This window comes from Trichomycterus rosablanca, chromosome 14, assembly GCF_030014385.1.
Source record: "Trichomycterus rosablanca isolate fTriRos1 chromosome 14, fTriRos1.hap1, whole genome shotgun sequence".
Classification (NCBI taxonomy): Eukaryota; Metazoa; Chordata; class Actinopteri; order Siluriformes; family Trichomycteridae; genus Trichomycterus; species Trichomycterus rosablanca.
This window is the reverse complement of record NC_086001.1, coordinates 36031078-36045655: the sequence shown is the minus strand read 5'-3', so window position 1 is coordinate 36045655 and position 14578 is coordinate 36031078. Positions and strand designations below refer to the sequence as shown.

Here is a 14578-nt window from a genome sequence, read left to right as displayed (position 1 = left end):
GCGATTCAGCTCTTTTTTTAATCTTTTAAATTGTCAGATATTTTACCTGCTCTGGATGAAAACGACTCATTACTGATTCACTCAAACGACTCCTTATTAGGAGTCATTTTGGCGACTCAGCTCTCGTTTGAATCATTTAAATTGTCAGATATTTCACCTGCTTCTGATGAAAACGACTCATTACCGATTCACTCGAACGACTCCTCTACTGAGGCAGCTGACCAGGTAGGCAGTAGGGAGCAGGGCGGGTCATTATGGGGGGGAAGGTGTAGCAGTGTTGTTGGGATTTTGTCTCCTCGTTATCTCAACAAGGGCGCCCACTAGTGGGCGGGGTCTCCGAGGCTGTGTCGGGACCCTGGTCAGTAAACAAAACAGTTAAGGCATTTAGAATGAATTAAGGGCCTCGGTTCGAGGGCCCGACGATAGTAACCCGGCTGCGGTTGGGCTTAAACCAGCTACCTTCTGCGTACTAGTCCTGTTACTGCGCACCCACACCACATCGCATCGACTAACAGTAGTGTGTGTTGTACTAGTATGAGTGTAGCAGGTGCAGCAGCGTTGTTGGGATTTTTTATTTTTTTTCCTTTTTTTTTTTGTCCCATTTTCTCCCACCAACGCTGCTGCACCTGTTAACAGTGTTTACGTGTCCTCATCCGTGTCCCGTTCTCCGTCCGCAGGTTTGCACAGACGAGGAGTGACGGCGCGGCGCGGCGGCCCTGCACTTTTTTTTTTGTCGTCCACGTTTACAAATGCTAGCACTACTGTGTAACGTATTCGGAAGTAACTGTGATCCCGCGGACGACGTTAAGATCCGGGAAAGTTCTCCTCGGAGACGTTAGGAGGGATGAAAGTGTCGGCGCGGCCACCGGGGGGCGTATTGTACATAATGTAAGAATGCGGTTAGGGTTTATCTTTTGTATAAAGCCTGTTGTAAAGCCACTTGTGCAGAACCAGAACCAGACATTTTGAATAAGACGGATTTTTTTCCGTCTCCGCCGGGCCGGAGGGACGCGAAATAAACACCTGCTGTGGGTTTTTCTTTGTTTTTTTTGTTTTCAGGTCATCCGCTATGCATTTTACGTGTACGCTGTTAAACCACACGGTAGAAACAAGGTCTAAAAGTCATTAAAGGGAGGAATATGTTTTAAACGGTTGGATCTTGTGTGTTTATTCCTGAGCTTTCTTACAACTTGAAGAAGTATTTCCCCATGAATGTTTTACCGTCTACTGTCCATGACATTATTGAAAGAGTCGAAGAGTTATTAAAGATCACCAATAGCCAAGAAAACCTAGAAATATATAACCTACAAATATTTAACAAAAAATTATTTTACCTACCTATAAATATTTTACCTACGTAGAATATTTAACATAGAAAAATTTAAACTACAAATATTTAACCTAGAAATATATAATCAACAAATATATAACCTAGAAAAATTTTACCTACAAATATATAATCAACAAATATATAACCAACAAATATATAACCTACAAATATATAACCTAGAAATATATAACCTAGAAATATATAACCAACAAATATTTAACCAACAAATATATAACCTACAAATATATAACCTAGAAATATATAACCAACAAATATTTAACCTACAAATATATAATCAACAAATATATAACCTAGAAAAATTTAACCTACAAATATACAGTATAATCAACAAATATATAACCTAGAAATATATAACCTAGAAATATATAACCAACAAATATTTAACCAACAAATATATAACCTAGAAATATATAACCTACAAATATTTAACCAACAAATATATAACCTAGAAATATATAACCTACAAATATATAACCAACAAATATTTAACCAACAAATATATAACCTACAAATATATAACCTACAAATATATAACCTACAAATATTTAACCTAGAAATATATAATCTAGAAATATTTAACCAACAAATATATAACCTACAAATATTTAACCTAGAAATATATAACCCACAAATATATAACCTACAAATATTTAACCAACAAATATATAACCTAGAAATATATAACCTACAAATATTGAACCTACAAATATATAGCCTACAAATATTTAACCTACAAATATATAACCTAGAAATATATAACCTACAAATATTTAACCAACAAATATATAACCTAGAAATATATAACCTAGAAATATATAACCTACAAATATTTAACCTAGAAATATATAACCTACAAATATTTAACCAACAAATATATAACCTACAAATATTTAACCAACAAATATATAACCTAGAAATATATAACCTAGAAATATATAACCTACAAATATTTAACCTAGAAATATATAACCTACAAATATTTAACCTAGAAATATATAACCTACAAATATTTAACCAACAAATATATAACCTAGAAATATATAACCTACAAATATTTAACCTACAAATATATAACCTAGAAATATATAACCTACAAATATTTAACCTACAAATATATAACCTAGAAATATATAACCTACAAATATATAACCTAGAAATATATAACCTACAAATATTTAACCTACAAATATATAACCTAGAAATATATAACCTACAAATATTTAACCAACAAATATATAACCTAGAAATATATAACCTACAAATATTTAACCTACAAATATTTAACCTACAAATATTTAACCTACAGATATATAACCTAGAAAAATATCATCTAGAAACATAATACATAGAAATATATATATATATATATATATATATGTGTGTGTGTGTGTATATATATATATATTTTATAGAAATATATAACCTGTAAATATATAACCTAGATAACGTTTATTATTTAGAATGTAGAAATATGTAACAAATGTATAACCTACAGTATAAATGGTTAACCTATAAACATGGAGCGTTTTTTATAGAGACGCAGACCTCGTTCAAACGTACGTATTAAATTGTAATACTTTATTAAATTTGGCAACCGTATACTCTCTACATTAGTTACATCCAGTAAAATTAATACATCCACCCACCCCAACCCTGACAATTAGTCTCCCGATGTCAGAAATGTCCCTACTGTGGTAGTCTTGCCGCCTGCGCCGCCCCCACACAGGCCGAGGAGAGCCGAGACCCTTCAGACCCTCCCTGACACCCGGCCAGGTCGACAACAAGATCTCGGATACTATATCTCGACGCTCGTCGGTTCGTACACAGAAAAAGTCCATTATTGCATCATTGAAGAATTCAGAGTGGCTGCTGGTGTCCCGAAATACTCGAGTGACTATCTCGGTGCCCGGCTCGGGTGGCATCCGTCTGAGATTCGTGACTCCGCCTGCTTAGTCGTTGTTTCGGGGCGTTCCGTTCTGGCCGCCGTAGCTGGAGCCTCTGTTGATCTCCGTCTGGCCGATCATCCAGCGCACCCCGACCGAGGCTATGGGAAAAAAAGGGAGACGCAAGGATATAAAATATAACCCCGTCGATGATGCCCCGCCCATTTCTTTAACAGAAACATGCACACGTGGCCCACGCCCATTTCCTTTCCTTATCAAGACACTCCCAGTTCTGTGATTCTTCATAGCAACTGTAATGTACTTGATAGACGGTAAAAAAATGATGGTATACTTACTCCCGAACATCCTGGTAAGCATTGGAACAAAATAGCAACAAAATAACATTAGACGTTATCTTTTTTTTTTTTTTAACAATTAAAGAACAAATAAAGCGTCCGATTTATCGCGGCTAAGAGGTTTCACGACCCAACAGTGACTCCTGCTGGCCGTTTGAGGTCCCAGCACGAGCGGTCGAGGAACACCTTCAGCAGAGTGTGCTCTCTTTTATTCCCTTTTCTGAGAATCCACTGCTGGTTGGTGTGAAAGAAGCAGCCGGCTACTTAAGGCAAGGAGCTGGGAATTAGGAATGACCAAGTTAGGTAAGAAAAGGGACGTTCTTGGTCAAAATTCCTAAATTTAGTCGTCTGGTCAATTTCGTAGGGAAGTGCGTCCCTCAGCTACCATAATTATCGAACCAGCTGTTGCCAAATTTCACGACCCGAATGCCTCGAAGGAGACTCGAAGGTGCTACCGGCTTGGCTGGGCACTTAAACAGGCACAGCGGGGCTGCAACAGTGACTTCTACTGGCCGCTTGAGGTCCCAGCACGAGCGGTCGCAGAACACCAGTGCTGGCTGCTGTGAAAGAAGCAGCCGGCTACTCAAGGCAAGGAGCTGGGAATTACAGATGACCAAATTGGGTAAAAACAAGGGGATATTCTTGGCTGTTGGTATCGTCGGTCGTTGTCGTGAACCGTCGGTTACCTGCGACGCACAGAAGAAGCGTAGTGACCAGCGTGAAGGCCGAACCCGACCGCAACACCTGAAGCAGCAGCAGGCCGAGAGGGAAGATGAGCAGGCAGAGCCAGAACAGCCAGTTGAGCAGGGACCAGGGGCGGCGCGGGGGGCTCCGGATGGGCCCGGGGAAACGCCCGGTCTGACCGTACTGTTCCTGCAACTCGTCCTGGGACAAGACAGAAAAAAACAACAACAACACGGAAGGATTAAAGCGGCGGAGGGATCTGATTTCAGGATCTACCCCGTACATCCCGTCCCCACTCGGACGCAACCTAATCGAGCCTGTATAGACGCCCAGGGATTTGAACTCTGGATTGCGGGGCGCCAGCTGGATAATCTGCTAGCACACCAGCACCGAGATTCTGAGCTCCCAGGTTCGGCTGGGCGCCCCCTAGCAGGCACGGTCGGCCTCCAGTCTGCCGGGTGGCTCTCGGTATGCGAAGCAGACCACACGTGCAAATCCACCAAGGTATGGGAGGATAAGAAGGAAGGGAGTGTGTCAGATAAATAAACACCCCCCCTTGGGCGCCATCGGGGTCCCCAGTGGTGCCCCGGTGCCACCCCAGTGCCACCCCAGTGCCAAAACTCGTTTTCCTGTCTCACCTTTTCCTGGTAGAGTCTGTGGAGCCAGGCGGCACACTCGTCCTCGTCCTCCGGGATCGTCTCCAGCGGAATCCGCCTAGAGTCGAGAAAGAATCCGATCATCGCGGGCGCCGAATTTAGATCGATACGTGAGCGTTCTCATTCCGAGTTCGACTCCCTTACCTCACGTAGAGGTCTGCGTGGTACTTCTTCCCGTGCAGAACTCCGAGCAACGTTGGGTTCTGGTTGTTTCGGAAGTTGAGCGTGGAGTCGTAGACGGCGGCGACTGCGGACGAGACACGGATTGGACGAATTAGGATTGGACGGAAGCGTCGGGACACACGCCAATGATCCAGGCTTTCTATAGGACTGTGGGAATTTGTTCCCGTTCAGGGAGCTTGCATAATAATGCTACATTCAATCGTGAGGAAGGGTGTCCACATACTTTTGGCCATATAGTGTATTTTTACCCAGATTGCAACTGATTCTTATAGCTGTTAAATCCTCATGTAGCTGCTTAAGATCTGGCAGTACAGAAATAAGCAACACGGCTGTTGTTAGCAAATAAGAACATTCATCAGCACAGAATGGAGGTTCCAAAGTCCAACACACAATGTAATATGACTAGAGCGGTATAAAGTGAGGGGCGTGGCATCTGTTCTTCGTTCTTCAGCTATTCCACTGCTGTAGGGACCCACGATCGTGCCACATGCCCACCCGCCACGCCCGTTTTTTTGCCCTATTCACTTCCATTCATTATTTTTTTATTTCGAGATATCAACGCCGTTCCAATTCTAAATCGTCCGTCCCATTAAGGACACCGCAGCTTGTATACAATTTTTGGATACGCACACCAGCCACGCCTATTTTTCCCTTTTTTGAAAGGCAGGCTGATCTACTGAACTTCTGCGCGCACGCAAAAAATTATTCGGACACCTCTCTTGGTCATAGATCATACCTTTGATTAACCGGTTGCTAACTAAATTGCCGTAGGCTTGCTACTGTAAGAGACTTTTCTGTGCCGTCGTGTGCTGACAATGTTGATTCCATGATGGCTTCTCTACGCACGTGATCATCTCTGTGTGGTCTGTGCTGCGCCCCAAAAGAACAAGACAGTAAAGTATAGATTGGTTGTAAATCGGGGAGGTTCTTACCTTTCCCCCTGAGGTTCTGGACGGTGACGCAGAAGCCCTTGGTGCGAGGCAGGAGATGGTACTTGAGTTTCGGGAGGCCTTTCTTCTCCGCCACCTCCATGCTGATCTTGTGTTTCTTCTCGGTGAAGCGAGTGCCCTCGCAGTACAGGAGGAACTGGAGGGATATTTCCATCACACGGGTTATACTTGGCTAAGCTGTTCGGCCACCCCACCCCCATCAGACAGACCCAATCATGCGAGATTCGAACCCTTAAAGGGATAAAGGGCCTACTAGTGCTGAGATCCAAGGTTTAAATCTCTGTGGTGGTGCGCTAGTGTTTGTACTTTATTATTATTATTATTATTCATCGTACCCAGAAGTTCTCAGGATAATCCTGAAGCCGCTTGAGGCTCTGCGCCACCGTGGTCCGATCCTCCTCCCATTTCCTCTTGCAGAAGACGATCTCCAGGAAGTACCACATCCAGCCGATCACAGGCACGTACGCCAGCTCCTTCTTCGCCAGGACCTTTGAGCTCTATCCAAAAAACCCCAACGGTTAATCATTCCTCAATAAAACAATCATTAATCGGGAACGGGCAAACAGCGCGGGCGAGATATGCTGGCGTGGCCGCTCGGGTTGTGGTTCTAAACCTCGTCCCCACAGATAGTGGTACACAGGAACTCCAGGCTTCTACAGCCTCAACATCCAAGTGATTCGAAGATCAATTTATATTTATATAATCTTACCCCTAAAACACCGAACCTTTCACAGAAGGTCCAGCCGCACAGGAAATCGATCTCGTAGTTGTGGTTGAGGATGACGATGGCGTTTTCTTTACCGTAGAAGCGGTAGGATTCGGGGTCGGTGTACAGCGTGCATTCGGTCCCGGACCACCATTCCAACAGCGCCACCAACTCTGAACAAACAAACAAACAATCAAACAAACATAGATAGACAGACAGACAGATTATAGACAGATAGTTAGATGATAGATAGATAGATAGATAGATATATAGATAGACATGCATCATATAAAACATATTATATAAAAGATATACAGATTATAGATATACATACAGACAGATTATAGATTATAGATAGACAGATTATAGATAAACGGATAACGTATAACAAAGAATATAAAATATATAATATAAAAGATAGATAGATTACAGATAGATAGACATAAATACAGACATACAGACAAAGAGACAGACAGTTTATAGAAAAATAGCTGGATAAATTATAGACAGATAGATAGATAAATTATAGACAGACAGACAGATTATGGATAGATATACAGACAGATAACGTATAACAAAAAATATAATATAAAAGATAGATAGATAGATAGATAAATTATAGATAGACAGATTATAGATTAGACAGACAGATGGATTATTGATTATAGATAGATAAACACAGACACAGATAGATAGACAGACAGACAGATTATCAATTATAGATAGATAGATTATAGATAGACGGATAACGTATAACAAAGAATATAAAATATATAATATAAAAGTTAGATTACAGATAGATAGACATAAATACAGACAGACAGATAAAGAGACAGACAGATTATAGAGATAGATACATTATAGACAGACAGACAGACACACAGACAGATAGATAGATTATAGACAGACAGACAGACAGACAGACGGATAACGGATAACAAAAAATATAATATAAAAGATAGATAGATAAATTATAGACAGACAGGTAGATAGATTATAGATTAGACAGACAGACGGATTATCGATTATAGATAGATAGACATACAGACAGACAGATTATAGATTATATATAGACAGACATACAGACAGACAGATAGATAAACACAGACACAGACAGACAGATAGACAGATTATCAATTATAGATAGACAGGTTATAGGTTATATATAGACAGACATCCAGATAAATTATAGACAGACAGACATCTTATAGATTATTGATAGACAGACAGATAACGTATAATATAAAAAATATAATATAAAAGATAGATAACAGACAGATAGATGGATTACAAATAGACAGACAGACAGATTATAGATAGATAGATAGATAGATAGATAGATAGATAGATAGATAGATAGATAGATAGATAGATTATAGATTATAGATTATACATACATAAACAGACACATGCAGACAGACAGATTATAGATTATAGATCAATAGACAGACAGAGACACAGACAGATACTTTTTTAATCCTGTAGGAAATGATAGATCATTTGGTATACAGTGGAACCTCGATTTGTTACCACGGCTGGATTTAATTTTATGACTTTTATTTTTTACTTGGTTTTACTGTGTTCGGTGTGTTGTGGTATGAGGTTCTGAGGTTCGGAGCTTTGGTGGTTTGGGGGTTTGTTTTGGTAGGAGGTTTGGAGGTTTGTTTTGGTAGGAGGTTTGAAGGTTTGTTTTGGTAGGAGGTTTGGAGGTTTGTTTTGGTAGGAGGTTTGTTTTGGTAGGAGGTTCGGAGGTTTGTTTTGGTAGGAGGTTTGGAGGTTTGTTTTGGTAGGAGGTTTGGAGGTTTGTTTTGGTAGGAGGTTTGAAGGTTTGTTTTGGTAGGAGGTTTGGAGGTTTGTTTTGGTAGGAGGTTTGTTTTGGTAGGAGGTTCGGAGGTTTGTTTTGGTAGGAGGTTTGGAGGTTTGTTTTGGTAGGAGGTTTGGGGGTTTGTTTTGGTAGGAGGTTTGGGGGTTTGTTTTGGTAGGAGGTTCGAAGGTTTGGAGGTTTGTTTTGGTAGGAGGTTCGGAGGTTTGTTTTGGTAGGAGGTTCGGAGGTTTGTTTTGGTAGGAGGTTCGGAGGTTTGTTTTGGTAGGAGGTTTGGTGGTTTGTTTTGGTAGGAGGTTCGAAGGTTTGGAGGTTTGTTTTGGTAGGAGGTTCGGAGGTTTGTTTTGGTAGGAGGTTTGGTGGTTTGGAGGTTTGTTTTGGTAGGAGGTTTGGAGGTTTGTTTTGGTAGGAGGTTTGTTTTGGTAGGAGGTTTGTTTTGGTAGGAGGTTTGCAGGTTTGTTTTGGTAGGAGGTTTGGAGGTTTGTTTTGGTAGGAGGTTTGGAGGTTTGTTTTGGTAGGTGGTTTGGAGGTTTGTTTTGGTAGGAGGTTTGGTGGTTTGGAGGTTTGTTTTGGTAGGAGGTTTGGAGGTTTGTTTTGGTAGGAGGTTTGTTTTGGTAGGAGGTTTGCAGGTTTGTTTTGGTAGGAGGTTTGGAGGTTTGTTTTGGTAGGAGGTTTGGAGGTTTGTTTTGGTAGGAGGTTTGGAGGTTTGTTTTGGTAGGAGGTTTGTTTTGGTAGGAGGTTCGGAGGTTTGTTTTGGTAGGAGGTTTGGGGGTTTGTTTTGGTAGGAGGTTTGGAGGTTTGTTTTGGTAGGAGGTTTGGAGGTTTGTTTTGGTAGGAGGTTTGGAGGTTTGTTTTGGTAGGAGGTTTGGAGGTTTGTTTTGGTAGGAGGTTCGAAGGTTTGGAGGTTTGTTTTGGTAGGAGGTTCGGAGGTTTGTTTTGGTAGGAGGTTTGGAGGTTTGTTTTGGTAGGAGGTTTGTTTTGGTAGGAGGTTTGTTTTGGTAGGAGGTTTGGGGGTTTGTTTTGGTAGGAGGTTTGAAGGTTTGTTTTGGTAGGAGGTTTGTTTTGGTAGGAGGTTTGGAGGTTTGTTTTGGTAGGAGGTTTGTTTTGGTAGGAGGTTTGGGGGTTTGTTTTGGTAGGAGGTTTGTTTTGGTAGGAGGTTTGGAGGTTTGTTTTGGTAGGAGGTTTGTTTTGGTAGGAGGTTTGGGGGTTTGTTTTGGTAGGAGGTTTGTTTTGGTAGGAGGTTCGGAGGTTTGTTTTGGTTGGAGGTTTGGAGGTTTGTTTTGGTTGGAGGTTTGGAGGTTTGTTTTGGTAGGAGGTTTGGAGGTTTGTTTTGGTTGGAGGTTTGGAGGTTTGTTTTGGTTGGAGGTTTGGAAGTTTGTTTTGGTAGGAGGTTTGGGGGTTTGTTTTGGTAGGAGGTTTGTTTTGGTAGGAGGTTCGGAGGTTTGTTTTGGTAGGAGGTTTGGAGGTTTGTTTTGGTAGGAGGTTTGGAGGTTTGTTTTGGTTGGAGGTTTGGAGGTTTGTTTTGGTAGGAGGTTTGGAGGTTTGTTTTGGTTGGAGGTTTGGAGGTTTGTTTTGGTAGGAGGTTTGGAGGTTTGTTTTGGTAGGAGGTTTGTTTTGGTAGGAGGTTTGGGGGTTTGTTTTGGTAGGAGGTTTGTTTTGGTAGGAGGTTTGGAGGTTTGTTTTGGTAGGAGGTTTGTTTTGGTAGGAGGTTTGTTTTGGTAGGAGGTTTGGGGGTTTGTTTTGGTAGGAGGTTTGTTTTGGTTGGAGGTTTGGAGGTTTGTTTTGGTTGGAGGTTTGGAGGTTTGTTTTGGTAGGAGGTTTGGAGGTTTGTTTTGGTAGGAAGTTTGTTTTGGTAGGAGGTTTGGGGGTTTGTTTTGGTAGGAGGTTTGTTTTGGTAGGAGGTTCGGAGGTTTGCTTTGGTAGGAGGTTTGGAGGTTTGTTTTGGTAGGAGGTTTGGAGGTTTGTTTTGGTAGGAGGTTTGGAGGTTTGTTTTGGTTGGAGGTTTGGAGGTTTGTTTTGGTAGGAGGTTTGGGGGTTTGTTTTGGTAGGAGGTTTGTTTTGGTAGGAGGTTCGGAGGTTTGTTTTGGTAGGAGGTTTGGGGGTTTGTTTTGGTAGGAGGTTTGTTTTGGTAGGAGGTTTGGGGGTTTGTTTTGGTAGGAGGTTTGGAGGTTTGTTTTGGTTGGAGGTTTGGAGGTTTGTTTTGGTAGGAAGTTTGTTTTGGTAGGAAGTTTGTTTTGGTAGGAGGTTTGGAGGTTTGGAGGTTTGATGATAAGATCACGTTACAGACCGGCTTTCTTGCCGCGTCCTGAGATTTGGGTTTTTATTGACGTTTGATTCACTAACTGTAAATGATTACGCTTCAATCGAGGCGGCTTCCTAAGAACCGGCGTTACTGAGGAAACGTTATGAAGAAACCACCCAAAAAAAAATTAAAACCACTTCCTGTATCTGCCGTTTCACCACAGACGACCGGGCGGGTCGTGTCAGTAGACGTTTCGGCGTGGGACGCCCGTACTCACGGCTGCTGACGCAGTACGCCAGTCTGCAGTTGATCCTGCGGGCCAGCTGTCTGCTAACGAACCACAGCGGGAGCGTGAGGAACTGCAGGAGGTTGACGATGAGGCCGCTGACCAGGAACACGTAACAGATGACGAGGTGACAGAGGAACTGGGTCTTCAGCATTCCGGAGAGTTCCATGGCGAGCCGGGCGGGGCATCGGGTTTCCTTCGATGTCTGGGCGAATTCCTGCGTGAAACCAGATAAACCAGTAATGAACCAGTCAATCTACACTCACTGTCCATGTTATCAGCTCCACTTACCACATAGAAGCACTTTGTAGTTCTACAATTACTGACTGTAGTCCATCTGTTTCTCTACATGCTTTGTTAGCCTCCATGAAATTTAGAAGACATTTATCTTCTAAATGTCATGTAGTTTGGCCCCTATGATTCTAAATGTCATGTAGTTTGGCCCCTAGGGTTCTAAATGTCATGTAGTTTGGCCCCTGGGCTTCTAAATGTCATGTAGTTCGGCCCCTAGGCTTCAAAATGTCATGAAGTTTGGCCCCTGGGCTTCTAAATGTCATGTAGTTTGGCCCCTAGGATTCTAAATGTCATGAAGTTTGGCCCCTGGGCTTCTAAATGTCATGTAGTTTGGCCCCTGGGCTTCTAAATGTCATGTAGTTTGGCCCCTAGGATTCTAAATGTCATGTAGTTTGGCCCCTGGGCTTCAAAATGTCATGTAGTTTGGCCCCTAGGCTTCAAAATGTCATGAAGTTTGGCCCCTGGGCTTCTAAATGTCATGTAGTTCGGCCCCTAGGCTTCAAAATGTCATGGTTTGGCCCCTGGGATTCTAAATGTCATGTAGTTTGGCCCCTGGGATTCTAAATGTCAAGTAGTTTGGCCCCTAGGGTTCTAAATGTCATGTAGTTTGGCCCCTAGAGTTCTAAATGTCATGTAGGGCCAGTGATAGCTCAGTGGTTAAGGTACTGGACTAGTAAACAGAAGGTTGCCGGTTCAAGCCCCGCCACCACCAAGTTGCCACTGTTGGGTCCCTGAGCAAGGCCCTTAACCCTCAATTGCTCATTGTGTAAGTCGCTTTGGATAAAAGCGTCTGCTAAATGCTGAAAATGTAAATGTAATTTGGCCCCTAGGGTTCTAAATGTCATGTAGTTTGGCCCCAAGGCTTCTAAATGTCATGTAGTTTGGCCCCTAGGGTTCTAAATGTCATGTAGTTTGGCCCCTAGGATTCTAAATATCATGTAGTTTGGCCCCTAGGATTCTAAATATCATGTAGTTTGGCCCCTAGGGTTCTAAATGTTATGTAGTTTGGCCCCTAGGGTTCTAAATGTCATGTAGTTTGGCCCCTAGGCTTCTAAATGTCATGTAGTTTGGCCCCTGGACTATTCTCAGTCCAGCAGTGACAGTGAGGTGTTTAAAAACTCCACTCATACCTCTCAGGTGGCGCAGCGGTAAAAACACACGCTGAACCAGAGCTGGGATCTGGAATACATCGTATCGAATCTCGGCTCTGCCTTGCCGGCTGAGGCTGAGCGGCCACATGAACAACGATTGGCCTGTTGTTCAGATATGGGCGGGACTAAGCCGGATACGGGCCTCTCTCTTCTGGCTGACTGATGTCGCCTACACGGAGATGAGGAAGGAGTGCTCTCAGGGTGCGTCTCTCCGTACACAACGCTAGGTGGCACAACACTCATCGAAGTGTGGGTGATGAGATGCATACGGCTGCTGCCCACGTGTCGGAGGGGCCGTGGGTCGGCTTCGATCTCCTCGGTCAGAGCGGGGATCGGCATTGGTGGAGAGGAAGCGTGACGCAATCGGGCAACTGGACGCGCTAAAGGGGGAGGAAAAAAAACTCCACTCGTACCAGCACAACACACACTAACACACCAGCACCATGTCAGTGTCACTGCAGGGCTGAGAATGATCCACCACCTAAATAATACCTGCTCCGTGAGGGTCCTGACCATTGAAGAACAGGGTGAAAGGGGGTAACAAAGCATGTAGAGAAACAGATGGACTACAGTCAGTAATTGTAGGACTACAAAGTGCTTCTATATGGTAAGTGGAGCCGATAAAACAGTGAGTGTATGAACAAGGAGGTGGTTTTAATGTTGTGGCTGATCGGGAACTCCTAAATACTCCAAATTATTCAACTTTTATTGGTTTGATTTGATTAAACCAATCAAAATTAAGCTAGACTATATCATCCCAGCCAATCAGAAGCTTCGAAAGTCTAATTGATTGATGCTGCTATTGGCATTGACCTGGTTTTACTTCACTAATCGTCTTTTAGTTTGTAGTTTAGGTTATTAATTCTTGCATTTATTTAGGTACAAGGTGGCAAACAGATTTTGGATTAAACATAATGATAGATAATGACGTCTTTGCTTGAAAATACACCCTTATTTACACCCAACCTGGGGCAACTTCTTAAAACCAACCTTTAATCTCAATGCTTAGGGAACTACCGTCCCTAACAGTACCGACTCTCAGCTCTGGTTCCGAAGTGTGTCCGACCCAAGAACCCAAAAATACAAAAGCCCTGATAGTTCAGATCCATAGATCCATAGATCCATGATTTTGATTGTTGAAGTTTATTCCACCTCCTGCGTTTGGTTCTGCCAAACGAACCAGCTCTACAGCATGAACGTTCTGAAGCTTTACGTGTCGCACAGCTTCCAAACCAAACGTGCATGAGTCGCCTCCCACCAACAGAACACCAAAAAAAGTAGAAGAATACAAATCAACATACCAACCTTGAGATAGATTCCAGCGTCCTCCAACTTTCACTTTAAATCCCACACTTCAGTCGTGAACTGAATCCGAAGCCACACCCTACTGGTGGAACAGGAACACCAAGAGTCAGGCGTTCCAGGCTGTGGTGCGTTCCTGAACGGTTCAACACCCCACGCGTGGGTGGGTGGGTAACGACAAGCTGTCGCACTGACCAGACCAGAACAGTTCGTCTTGGTTTCAACACCCCAAACCCCTAACCAAACTGGTACACATGGTACACAGAGCTGAATGTTCACCAGTCTACATGGATCTTCTGCCCCCTCTGCTGGCCACACTTCCACTCCATGATCCCTCACTCACAATGAGATCAGTGTTCCGTCCCTGAACAAACACCCTTCTGGATACTGGGGAGTCAGCCAGTAAACACAAACCACTATTGAACCCAACACCCCCCAGCAAGAGTTTATTTAAGTCAGAATAACGTGTATGATGAACAACATCATTCATCTTTTACATTTTACGACCTCAAATCAGAAAAAGTTGGGACAGCATGGGAAATGCAAATAAAACGCGGTGTTCCTTACATTTACTTCGACTTTTATTTAATTGCAGACCGTATGAACCTGAGATGTTTCATGTTTTGTCTGCTCAACTTCAAGTTGGGACGGTAAAGCATTTACCGCTCTGTAATGTTGCCGTTCCTTTTCACCTCACTGCAGGCAGGCCAGT

General features: G+C 42.8%; 2 protein-coding genes across 5 annotated transcripts in view; one reads left to right on the top strand and one right to left on the bottom strand.

Moving 5' to 3' along the window:
• Positions 1 to 1149, top strand: part of map3k4 (mitogen-activated protein kinase kinase kinase 4) — a 28298-nt gene extending 27149 nt beyond the window's left edge. For all 3 annotated transcript variants that reach the window (XM_063008995.1, XM_063008993.1, XM_063008994.1), the window contains exon 26: positions 678 to 1149. In XM_063008995.1, coding sequence (XP_062865065.1) covers positions 678 to 698 — 21 coding nt within the window. In that variant the 3' untranslated portion in view covers positions 699 to 1149. The remainder of the gene's footprint in view (positions 1 to 677) is intronic.
• Positions 1150 to 3202: 2053 nt separating this feature from the next.
• Positions 3203 to 14053, bottom strand: agpat4 (1-acylglycerol-3-phosphate O-acyltransferase 4 (lysophosphatidic acid acyltransferase, delta)). 2 transcript variants are annotated; one of them, XM_063008910.1, is made up of 9 exons: positions 13866 to 14053; positions 11111 to 11336; positions 6773 to 6942; positions 6399 to 6560; positions 6046 to 6199; positions 5075 to 5177; positions 4913 to 4988; positions 4277 to 4475; positions 3203 to 3395 (listed from the first exon to the last, which is right to left on the bottom strand). In XM_063008910.1, exons 2-9 carry the CDS (start codon positions 11286 to 11288, stop codon positions 3301 to 3303), a joined length of 1137 nt encoding a protein of 378 aa, XP_062864980.1. In that variant the 5' UTR covers positions 11289 to 11336; positions 13866 to 14053; the 3' UTR covers positions 3203 to 3300. The 2 variants fall into 2 exon arrangements, with proteins under 2 accessions (XP_062864980.1, XP_062864979.1); XM_063008909.1 differs by having other exon boundaries at positions 13870 to 14053.
• Between the last annotated feature and the right edge of the window lie 525 nt (positions 14054 to 14578).

Excerpts from the sequence above, each read along its gene's own strand:
- agpat4 (XM_063008910.1), bottom strand. The coding sequence starts at position 11,288 with ATGGAACTCTCCGGAATGCTGAAGACCCAGTTCCTCTGTCACCTCGTC. Across the intron at positions 6,943-11,110 it reads GGCGTACTGCGTCAGCAGCC|AGTTGGTGGCGCTGTTGGAA; the intron begins GTGAGTACGGGC and ends TTGTTTGTTCAG. Across the intron at positions 4,476-4,912 it reads ACAGACTCTACCAGGAAAAG|GACGAGTTGCAGGAACAGTA; the intron begins GTGAGACAGGAA and ends GTCTTGTCCCAG.